The 12140-nt window shown below is 35.1% G+C and overlaps 1 protein-coding gene across 5 annotated transcripts in view; it reads right to left on the minus strand.

The window, feature by feature from the left end:
* Positions 1-1199: 1199 nt before the first annotated feature.
* PREX2 (phosphatidylinositol-3,4,5-trisphosphate dependent Rac exchange factor 2) overlaps positions 1200-12140 on the minus strand; it is a 173208-nt gene continuing 162267 nt past the window's right edge. For all 5 annotated transcript variants that reach the window (XM_086885723.1, XM_086885719.1, XM_023920933.2 and 2 more), the window contains 2 exons: positions 9410-9477; positions 1200-6566 (listed from right to left, as the gene is read on the minus strand). In XM_086885723.1, the coding sequence (XP_086741849.1) occupies positions 6521-6566; positions 9410-9477 (114 nt within the window). In that variant the 3' untranslated portion in view covers positions 1200-6520. The remainder of the gene's footprint in view (positions 6567-9409; positions 9478-12140) is intronic.

Here is a 12140-nt window from a genome sequence, read left to right on the forward strand (position 1 = left end):
TGATGGGAGGCAAAGATATATTATCATTTTTGAACCATGGAATCACACCATGCTCATTTGACATGTAAGTGTATCAAGTGCCTTTGAAGACTTTTCGACTTTCAAATCATGATGATAGCAATACTTTCTCACGAAAGATGCAAAATTACTGGACACCCAAGTGCTACCATGGTGTAATTGATTATCTTTCTCAGCAGTTGTTTCAAAGCACTATTATTCCCATTGTGTACACTGATCAAGAAAAGAATTCTTTGGACTTTATTTCTGAGGTATTCATGGCAGCAAGACCACAGAAATGAGGAGCACAGAAAAAAGAAAGCTCACTTGTAATGGTAGAAAAGCAGACCATATTTGAATTCCCATGGTCACTTCTGCTTTCAAAAATCACAAAATTACAGCGAGAAATACATAGACAGAAGAAAAAAAAAATCCATCTTTCAAGTCTAGTTATCAGATACTTACATCCTCCTCCTCCTCCTTGCTTGCAAAAGATGGAAAACAAAAGGGATTTTACATAGTAACTGTAGTTGCTTTTGGTCCTGTCTCCACTGTTCCCTTCAGTCCTGAACATCTGTTGATCACAACAATCATGTAGAAACCAGAAATCACTTCATATAGAGACACTCTCTGCTCTGCAAGATCTAGTAGTTCATCAGCTTTCAGTCCTACAAAAGAACTTGCAAGTGCAATTGCAACTCCTCAACCTCCTGGCATCCCAAAAGATCTTTCTAAATGATCAGTCATTTATTGGTGTTTTTTTTAGTACAAGGAGTACAACACTCCACACACTGTGCTTGTCACACAGCAGTAAGCAGAAAGTCCTCAGAAAAAGAAGTGCAAAAAAGGTGGATATTTTAGAGCTTTGTGGAACAGTGATGGCACCACAGGGCCAGAAAGCAATTTTCATGCCTGTCTCTTCCAGCCTTCACAAAGTGCAGCTGCCCAAATCCAGGGGCTACTGCTCATGCAAGGTACAGTTTTCCAATGGTTAGAAAGATGTATTTCAATTACCAGCAATGAGCCTAGGTTGGGCCTGGGTTTGCAAAAGAGATTCTTATTAAAAACATTTATTTCTAGAAGCTTAATTTCTGTTTTCCTGCAGCAGAATTCCTAGGCAGGCAGACTGAAAGGCCTAAAGACGCTCAACCCACTCCCTCCCAGCTTACTTCTTGCTTACAAATGAAGAGTTTTGCAGTGGCCATATTATGAATGGTTTTATTGCTCTCTGACATTTTGTAATACATTGTTACCATTCCAGTCTTTACTATGTAACTAAAAAAATAAACATAGATCTAAAAGTACACAGAATTAGTTTTACCCATAATCAATATAGTAACTGATTCAAAGTATGTTACAGAGGCACTTTACAAAGCAAAGGAAAAAGTAATTTAAACCCATGTTCCAAGGATCTTTAATTCCAAAAGTTACTTCCAACAAACTCAACTACCCACAGAACTGCTAGTTTGACCGCTTTCAGACAAAAGTTGACTGAGACACTCCGTGTATGGCTGTACTTACACATAATATTTCAAAGCAGTAATGGCCTCTTGTGCTTAATGAGATGTTACAAAATATATTCTTAATTTTAAAAATGTGTGCAATACTCAATGCAGAAATTAATTTCATTTTTAAAGTATAACACAAATATAACCAAATACATACACTATATACAGGGTGTAAAGTTAATAAGGCTACTTAGTTTTTTAAATCTGGCGTATGGTACTGCAGATAGGACACACAAGCACACACAGGTGTCGTGGATACTCCCATGAAAGTCCAAATCTAAGTACTTTCAGAAATGTCCCAGCTACTTTTAACACTCTATTGGACTTTGAAACTGAAGTAGAAGTTATTTCTAAAGTAGATCTCTAGTGTGGAGATATATGTTTTTAGAGAAGAACATAAGAAAAAAAAAAAAGGTTGTTTAGCCTCTGGAAAATCTGAAATTTCTCACCGGTGTTAATATCTGCATGACTGTGAGTGCTGTATATTCATTTATACATACATAACAAGAAAACCCACATCATCTAGAAGGAAAAGGGAAACATTCATAATTATAAACTTTCTTTAGGAAAACTTGGTTGATATATACAGTATATAAAAAAACCCTATGCAATTGTCAGCATACAAAAATACGAGTTCAGTATCTTTTTATACCTCAAAACCTAATGATGAAAAATCCAGGAATCCTGAGTCAGGTATGTACTGCACATCTAATTTACCAATGCCAGAGTACTGTTGGACTATAATTAGAAAATCACTACCTGCATTTACCAAGTACAGAGATAAAATACATAAGGCAATGCATTAGCTCTTTTCATACTGTAAAAAAAAGGCGCAAAATATTCTTAAAATGCTGGCAGATGTATCCATGAAGGAGCTGTAAAGTAAAGAGTATGGAACAGTATGTAGATATATACTACAGTTACTGATTTTCTCATTTAAATGAAAATAAATGAAAGATGCTTTCCTTTTTTGAGCATCATGCTTAACCATGATGTGTATACTCACATTCAGGCAAGTGTCTTAAATACATACTTACATGTGTGTATATATATATATATGTATATATATATATATACACACACACTACATTTGACAATGAATTAATAAAACACATTTGCACATTTGTTTGTGAATTTCTCTGGCTAAAATCAGATCAATAAAAGTGGTTCATTTTTTTCCCATTAAAGGATTCTAACAAATGAAATTAAGTATGACTACTATAAATCTTTGTTGACTGAAGTTTAATTGTTTTGGCTCTAAACCAGTAGAACAGTTCTGACCACTACTGACTGCATTAAAATAAACTAATACAAACTGATCCAAAACCCTGATGCATTTGCTAAAACCCAGTGAAATCTACCCAAAAAGCCACTAAAGATTCAAACTGCCTCAGTGGAAATTAAACTGGTTGGTTGCTTCAGCTGAGAGCAGGAATATTCACTTTAAAATGGATCTCTAAACACAAAGTTTGACAGTGAAAAACTGGACTATATACATTTTTATATTTATTTACATTAACAATCTACAAGGAAAATAGATATTAAAAAATAATTACTTTGGGGAACTAGACTGAATCAATGGCCATGTCATAGACTAAAGACAGTTTAACATCCTATTAGTCATAGATGATGGTTGCAAAGATAGGCCAAATATCCTCATCTCTACTTAAAATCTATGTTTTCTCCAAGCATGGATGCTATAGCAACTCATGGCAACTCAGCTGTTCCTTGGCCTGTAACCCTCCCTTCCCAGGCTAGCATTGAATCATGGTAGTATTTGGTAACATATGCCTCTAGGTCCTTGAATTTATTCCCAGAAGAATTACACTTGCCTTGGGTGAAAAAGTAAATATGACATACAGATTTTTTTCCCTAACCCAGTACAACACTTTGTTGTAGAAAAAAAAGGCTATGTAACCTGTTTCTGTCAAAACAAAGATTTAAGAAGCTATAGGTGATACAATTCTTGTAAATCATCACTCTTGGTCATCTCTTCTTGCCACCTGTGAGTTTAAATATTTATAAGAGAATAAACATACTGTGATGAGAATGGATTTTTTTTCTACTCTGTAAGTGCACCTTGTGTAAGGAGGAAATACGTCCTATACATATACCAAACAAGATAAACAGCTTTAATAACGAACATATGTATATTTATATTCTAAGAATGGACTTACTAAAGTCCATTTAATGTTATTAGAAGTCAATAGAATGGTGTTAGAATGTGCAGTGTGCTCTGAAAGCTGAGGGACAAGAAAAGTAGTCTGAATACTACACGTTTCATACAGGCCATTGAAGAACATTTTGAGAAATCAGATCCTCACTTTTTAATAGTCAGTAAGTGGGACATTTGTGCCCCACTTCCTCAGAAAATAGGTTGGACTCGATCTATAAGTTGGAGTCAATGATCCCAGAGATCTTTTCAAACCTAATTGATTCTGTAATTCTGTGTGTTACTGTGGAGTCATATTTTTATTTGTTATCTGTAATCCCAGAAAACAAGGGCTTAAGTTTCTCAGCTCCTTTGATACCAGGCTAAATAGATGCTTTACTTTGCAATATGGGTCACCAATAAATCTCATAATGCTGAATAACTTTTTGAAAACTGTCCCTAGAGGGGGTAGAAAAGAATAAAGGACCAAAAGTTAGATACCAACATAAGAGGTCAAGATTTCTGATGCACACTCATGAAATAACAGCTAAAGAATTTTGACCAGTGACTGGCTTATAATTATTTGTCCTTTACAGATGTCTATTATCCCATGATTTCAACAACAAAATGAAACAGGGAATTATGATATTATACAGGAAGACTATTTTGGAGTATTTTCACTCCTACCATTTTCAATGCTATATAAAAAAATCTACAATGACTAGTTACAATAATGCATGTACATGCAACAGATTTTGTCCTCTAGGTTATTTTATTGTCTACAGGCTCAGCAGCACCATGCAGCCAACAGCTGACTTCCCTCATAGTAAATCAAACCTCATGAGGGGAAACCTCACAGGAAGATGTGAGCTCAGAGCTGGGCTGACACAGGCACACCCTTGGCTTGAGGTGCTTATGGCTTCTCTGTACTTCTGATGTCTGGACAAGCAAACTGAAATTACTGGTGCTTGTGCCTGGAGCACGAATTACCATAGCCAGTACTGTTGCTCTGAATGAAACACAACTGAAAGTATGAGGTCCTGACTAGAACAGCAATTATAGAAAGCATAACTCTTTCTTATGTGTAAGCATTATGTCATGCTAGACAAAAACCTTTTAAAATAATTTTTTAAAAAATTTTTATTTTGTTTTTGTGTATTAAGTTTTTTAATCAAAAGGATCATAGTTCAATAGCTTCCAGTAACTATGAAAGAGAGTAAACTTTAAAGCACAAAGGTGAGGTTGTTACTGGACTGTTCATTACTGGAGGTCTTTGTCATTGTTTAATGCAAACATTCTCTATTTATGGTAGGACCAGCAACTGATATGACTACATAAATATATACATGTTGAAATGAATGATATCTGTGGATATATAAAAATACTTATTTTCTTAGAAAATTTAGGTCTGTGTAAAAACATTTAGAATACTGAAGAAGGTAGAAGCTCTAATTCCTCCTTTGGAGAAAAATAACAAGTTCCCCAAATATCCTCAATTAAAAAAACATTCTCTTCAAGAGTACAGATCCTTTTGAATTCTTACATATTTCACTGTAGATTGATAGATTCATAAATATTTAGATCATATGCAAAAATTGTTGTGAGATTTGATTGCTACAGCATAACTACAGGCTGGTGTTGTACAAAAAATAAATTTTATTCAGACAGTATGTGTTTTGCTCTAATGGAACACAGAGCTACTGCTACAAGTAGAACTATTTCAGAATACAGTTTTTGTTTTAATGTGTTCATTTATAAATCCTTGTTTGGGGGCATTTTCTCTGAAAATTCTTTAGCCAAACAAACAGCCAAATGAAGATAAATTCTCCCTGGGCTCTCCAAATAGTTAGTACAATTTCAAAATAAATCTGTAACGATTACCACACCAAAGAATTTAGATGCTATACAAAACAATTCTGACAAAATGTGGAAAATGGTAGCATAAAATATCAAAACACCAAACGATGCTTGAACTTCAACCAGTCATTTCCAGTTTAACAATACTGACTCATCTCTGCCTTATGTAGATTTGTTAGTGTAGTGCTACAGAAGAATATACACAACTCTGGAAAACTCTGAAGTTCAGAGATGTAATAATATAAAACATTTGAGTCTGAAACTCAGCCTAACAATGGATAAAGATCAGACTTATCCTTCTCCTTCATTATACTGGCAGCTGCAAAAGGGCAGAACTTTACCTTAAATGCCATTTGGCCCTCCTAACACCATATAGTTCCTCCTTCCAAAGCAGCGTGGCAAGCACTGAGTTTACTGATTACAAGCACACATCCATAGTAGCTGCCTGCAGCCATTAAATACAATCCTGAAATGAGCATTCCATCTTTAAACCTCACATTATATTCTTGAAACAGTCAACATTCCAAGAAATTATGATGGTGACAGGAAAAAAAGCTTTATCAAGTGCAAAGGGCCCCATATGAAGTGCATGCTCATTACCAAGCCTAGTTTATCCAGGCTTCCACAAGAACACATTCTGCATAGTGTATAAATGAAGACATTCCCTCTGAACAAGACTTTTTTTTCAAGCTACTGACTATACCTATCCTGTGGCTGAACAAGACACATCAAATTAATCTGATTCCAGTGTAAAATTCCCAAGGAAGAGTACTATGCTGTGAGTGTAAGGCTGGAGTGCACAGATTTTAGAAATGCTTCTGGGAAGACATTTTTCAATGCCAGTGGGTAATATTTAGGGTATTTCTTTCTTTGTCCTGAGTAAAGTATTTTTCTTTTTTTTTATTTATCAAAGCTGCAGAGGCATACTGCTGTAGCGCAGTTGTATTTTTGTCATATAGTCCCAGTATCCTAAAGGTCATTATTGGGTTGTTTTCTGGAGCAGATCTCATTCTTCTCCAACAGGTGGTGGTGGCTGGCACAGCTTGTATAATCTGACAATGACAAACAAACAAAGCAATCATTATTCTGAGAACTTTGTCATTATTAAGATGAGTAAATTTAAGGAACACAAACTAAATCTACAACTTTCTGCACTGCAAAACAAAAGGTACTGAATTCAGTTTAATACTGTCAATTTAAAACTAATAAAATCTTCTTTGTAAGTATTGTTGTTTACATTGAAAGTAGAATAATTAAAACACATATCTATAAGCAGTCTTATAGACACATTTCATTACAGAAAATTTTCATATTTCTGCACTGAAGATGCCTCCATTAATCCTATTATCAGTTGTTGCCCTGGATTTCTCAATTGGAAAAGTTGCTTGGGGAATGTAATTGCCTCCAATTCTGTTTTGCCTTGGCCCAGTCAAACCTCACTCTAAAAATATTTACCTGAAGACCTGATGCTGTTTGAAGCACCTGAGTCAGGTGTCAGACATGTGACACTAGCATGAGACTTTAAACTCTCTCTCCCTCTCTTTCTTCATAGATGAAGTCAACAGCAGTAAGATTTGGTTCAAATGACTACCTCAGTACAGATTGAAGTAGCCACTGCTCTTATAAAGGTTTTTGGACTTCTATTAACCCCTTTAGCAATGACTTGGTTATTAACAGGTGTTTGAAACTTTACCGTAACAATAGAAATACTGAAAATAAAAGGCAATCATTCTAACCTCACACCCCTTGTTCTGTACCCCTATCCAGCATACAGGATCTCCTCTGAAACCACAGCAATTAGAACCAGCCATAGACATGATCTCATTTGGAGATTACACATATTCCTCTGGGAGAATGTATCACTGAAGGAATAACAAAGAGAAATCTCCACCATAATGTGTGTTGAAGATCATTGGGCTCTTCCACATAGTCATATGGCAGATTCAGAAACACAATAATTTAAGGCCACATTGTTCAGACACCAAAACATCTATTAGGAGATATATATAAGGCATTATGCATTTATCTCATATTTTTATACTGATGAGAGGATAAGGTCTGATCTTTATACAGACAAAGAAGCAGAGAAGGATAAACAGGTTAAACTATCTGATTCTGCTGGCATAATAAGGCAGCAATATTGAAAGCTGGCAGAAGACAGATAAAATTATAGTGAGAACCTGTAATTGCGATTGCAGTGGGGCTAATACTTGATGATGTTTTAGCAATATATAATTTCTGTGGAGAAAAGTGCAGAAAATCTCAGCCCCAAGTACTATGGTCTGTGTATTCTTCAGGTTATTGCCATAATCACCAAGATGGTTTTCAGAGCAAGTGATATAAAGGAATATGAAGCAAACTAGCAATAAGGCTCTATAAATCCATAAGGATCTAAAGTTGCTGGAGATGCTGTAGAGCAGAAATAGCTTATTCTGGGTCAATATATATGGAACAACTATATGGCTGAGATGGTACAAAACAGAAACCGTGGTAGCTGCAGACAACAAGAGAACCCTGTAAAGTGACCTTAAATTAAACCAAATATAATATTGTTTTCAAAGCAGAGAACTGAGAAGCATTGTTTAGCTATACATCAAAAGCATCCTGCTGATGACAATTCTGACCTGTGTATCTAATGCCCTGGCCACAGAAGTCCGGGATATTCCTGTGACTTTGCTATTGCTGCTCACAGGGAAGTGTGCTGGGTGCAACTGTCTATTCTATGTTCCCATAATTCTCCTTCAGCATTTCAGTGCTACATTGTGTGAATTTCAGCTGGAAAGAGGCAGTCTTTTTTCCACAGATGCAATGCTAAAAAATCTTATTGCTAAGTTTCAGTTTTTGAGAACTTAGATTGTTCCTTTATCACAAAAGCTCTGAATCTAGATAAACATTCTGTCATATTGGAATGGGAAAAGTTTGGGTTGCAAGAATTTTTTGACTGTCTCCAGAATTATGTCATGAAGGAGTTCATTTAAGGCCTAAATCATACTGTTCAAAATATGAAGAGTCTTCTCCCAGTAATGCTTTAATTGTTTTTAATGTAACAAAGTGCTATTTTATTGCCATGGATTCCCACAAGGCAAGACAGCTGATCAGGGATCTTTGGTTCTGGACTGCCTCTAAGCTAATCACATTCACATGGTCATATCTATCAGGTTTTACTAATTCCCAATTTCCTTACTGAAATTTAACCACAGTGGATCTGTTATGTGTTTCACATATGTCTAGCTAATTCAATGTATTCTCATTAGTCAATAAAAATATTTAGTTTAAATTGGTAAAACCCATTTTAAGTTAGTTCTGGATTACTAAAACCATTTTAAGATCAAATTAAGAACATGGTTGTCTGATTATTTTTATTTATAAGTGTTCTTTTAAAGAAACTTTTCAGGTACCTGCAATCCATCACAACATTAAAAAGCTGGATAAATATAGAACAGCCCATTTTTCATCATAATGTTTGTTTCAGAAAGAGACAAAGAAAGACTGCATCATCCCCATACGCAACTAGAACATGATTTTGCTGAGATACTGCAGTACAGTATTTCATTTAAATGGGGTTATGGATCTAGTTAAGAGTATTTATCCAAATCCACTAAATATTAGAAGTGATGAAGGACTTACTCCAGTGTTTTCATAATTAACATGAACTAGGTTTCATTTTTCAAAAATGGGCATGCTCTGAAGTGCTGCATAGCCTGTACTTCTGAAACTAATCACTTAAAGTAAAATTGTATGGCTAAGAGTGAAACTGATTTTATGTACATTAAGAGCTAGATCTTACCAGCAGAGCATAATATAGTTAATATTTACTGTTAGCTTTTGAGCAGCTAGGACTGAATTTAACACAAAGTCAACAAAACCATGGTCTAGGACACTGAAAATCAGTTACCTTGGCACAGACTGTGGTGTTCGATCCCTCACTCCTAAATTCTTGGCTGTGTTTTGTACTCTCGCACCCTGTGGAAGCGGAACAAAAATTTTACTCCATTTATCCCACAATAAATTACGAAATTTTCTGAGCTTTGCAGATGAATTTACCTACTGATTATAATCAATTAACACATGTTTCATCTTCCAAAAAAACTACTATCTTCTAAGGTGAGGAACAAGTTAAAGCAATAAAGAAACAAAAATCTTGCCACTTGTCACCAAATAAATGCACACTAACAGTTCTTGTTAATTTAAAAGAGAATCATAAAAAAACCTAGCTTTTAAGGTGCAAAACAATCCAAACACATCTCATTTCAATTTGTTTGATTTTTGTCATCATTCTGTGTAGAAGTCATAGATAAAGTTCTTTTCTGACATGTCACTTATTTCCTATGAACTTTAGAACAAATAAATATTACAGATTATTATCTATGGAAATACTAAATAAAACTAACAAAAAATGGCCTAAACTCAGGCACTAAATAAGGATTAAAAAAATGCAGGTCCTGATCTTCCTTTATAATCAGAGAATCCCAAAATTAAAAAAAAAACCCAAACAAATAGGCAGGAACCCCCTAAGATTGTTTAGTGTAATATCCCTGCTTAAGGCAGGGACAAAAGAAAAGTCAGTGTTTCTCTACTTCAATTGATTCTTTCATAAAGAATAATGAAAGTACTTTTGTCTCACTGACACATCCAGTAAGGAGGAAATGGGTAAAATATGCAAAATATTCACATACCATGAACTATTGTGTGAAATATACCCTCTTCTGCAAACATACCAGCTTACACATATGAAAGAACTAAGTAAAATTTCTTTTTGATTGATGAGGTAGCTCTTAAAGTTCTGTTTTATTGATGTAAAGTAGTCATAATAAAGAAATATCTGTTAGGCTTGCTATGTTTTCTATCATTTTAAAGGAGATGGAAACGACTTGTTCTGACAATAAGAAATATACTGACTCTCCATTTATTTCTCCTGTACTATGTAAATTCAGGACAAAATAACAGAGAATAAAAATGTGTAACCTCAGAGCTCTTACTGTGTTATCTTAGATTGATGGGAAGTATCAAAGATAATTTATATTTCTAACAGAGCTGCAATGCCAGATGCACATGATGTAAAATAGGTATAATAATTGGTTCCAGACATAGCGTAAGATTAGACCTTTCATTTGACTGCAACCAGGTACTCAGGTAATTGATAAGGTATTGATCCACCATCTTGAGCTGAAACAGTATGTGAAAAAGGCTGGCTGTTTACACACAGATAGGCTCTCAGATTGTATGTAAATCAACACGTGCCACAAAATCATACTTTGTCCCTACATTTCTTTAAGGCAAAAAATCGTGATAAAGATAGAAAAAATAAGTAGAGTACCTATAAAACTTAAGGCAGAATATAAAATCATTTTACTATAGCTGCATCTATCTCAGTAAGATTGTTTCCAACAATTGCAAAGGCACATAACTACGGACCATGATAAACATGTTTTCCCCCAGAAACTCCTCCAGAATTCAGTCTTTAGTCATATAATACTACCTCTCTTCATCAACAAGTATGTACATAATCAACTTTAGTGATTTTTTTCTCTTCTTTCCCATCTCGTCTTGTACTCAGTAATAAATACACATCACTAACCTTGTGAAAGATCCACATCTTTGGTAGAATCTTAGCTTGCTACATCGAGAATCAGAGAATGGGTTGGGTTGCTAAAATTTTGGAGATGATCTAGTTTCAGCTTTCCGCCATGGGTGAGGATGCCTTGACCAGAATGCTCAAAACCCCATTCATCTTGTCCCCAAATATTCCCAAGGATGCGGCATCTACAGCTTCTCTGGGCAACATGTTCCAGTACCTCACCACCCTCACAGTAAATACTTTTTTCTAAACCTAATGTCTAAAATTTATTCTAAAATAAAGAATCGATTTAAGCCCACTCTCATTTTGAAGCTTTACCCCTTGGCCTATCACTACATACCCTTGTAAAAAGTCCCTCTCCAGCTTTCCACTCTTTTAGTTTGGTTTAAATCTGATTTCATTTGATGCCTTTAATTCTGCACTGGTGAGGACAATGGTCAGTCCCTACCTGTGACACATGTTCTTTAGAAGCCTGCTATGAGGGGACCCTCATGAAGCTGAGCAGCCCTACATTATTTTGTCTTTCAGTCTGTTCTGTCTACAAACCTTTCCCAACCACAGCTAAGTTTTTTTTTCTGACCTTCCCTGAATCTTTTCCATTATACTCCCTTATGGAAGGGATAAGAACATCAGAATCCAAATGTAGGGTCATGACAGTGTGATTTCTACTTTGTCATCTACCCCTGCCTAAACCATTATAACTTCTGCTTTACTGATAACTGCTGCAAATTGAGCTAATGTTTTCTCCTCATATCCTGAAGTCTTGAACATGAAATGGAATGGCAAGCTCACAGTCAATTATTTTGAATGTGAACTTAGGGTTTGTTTTTTCCCCAGTGTCCTTTACTGAAGTAATCTATGCTGATTTTCATCTACTATTTTATTGCTCAATCTTAAAGTCCTGCAAGATTATTTATAATTCTTCAGAGTTGCTTCTCATCTTTAATGAAAGAATTGAAAAGAGTTCAGTGGAGAATAGGAAGAATTATTAGTTATGAAAAAACAACTGAAAAATGACAGATCAGATGAACTGATTTCTTGTCTACAC

This window comes from Cyanistes caeruleus, chromosome 1 (genome assembly GCF_971803275.1).
Source record: "Cyanistes caeruleus chromosome 1, bCyaCae1.hap1.1, whole genome shotgun sequence".
In the NCBI taxonomy this organism is placed as follows: domain Eukaryota; kingdom Metazoa; phylum Chordata; class Aves; order Passeriformes; family Paridae; genus Cyanistes; species Cyanistes caeruleus.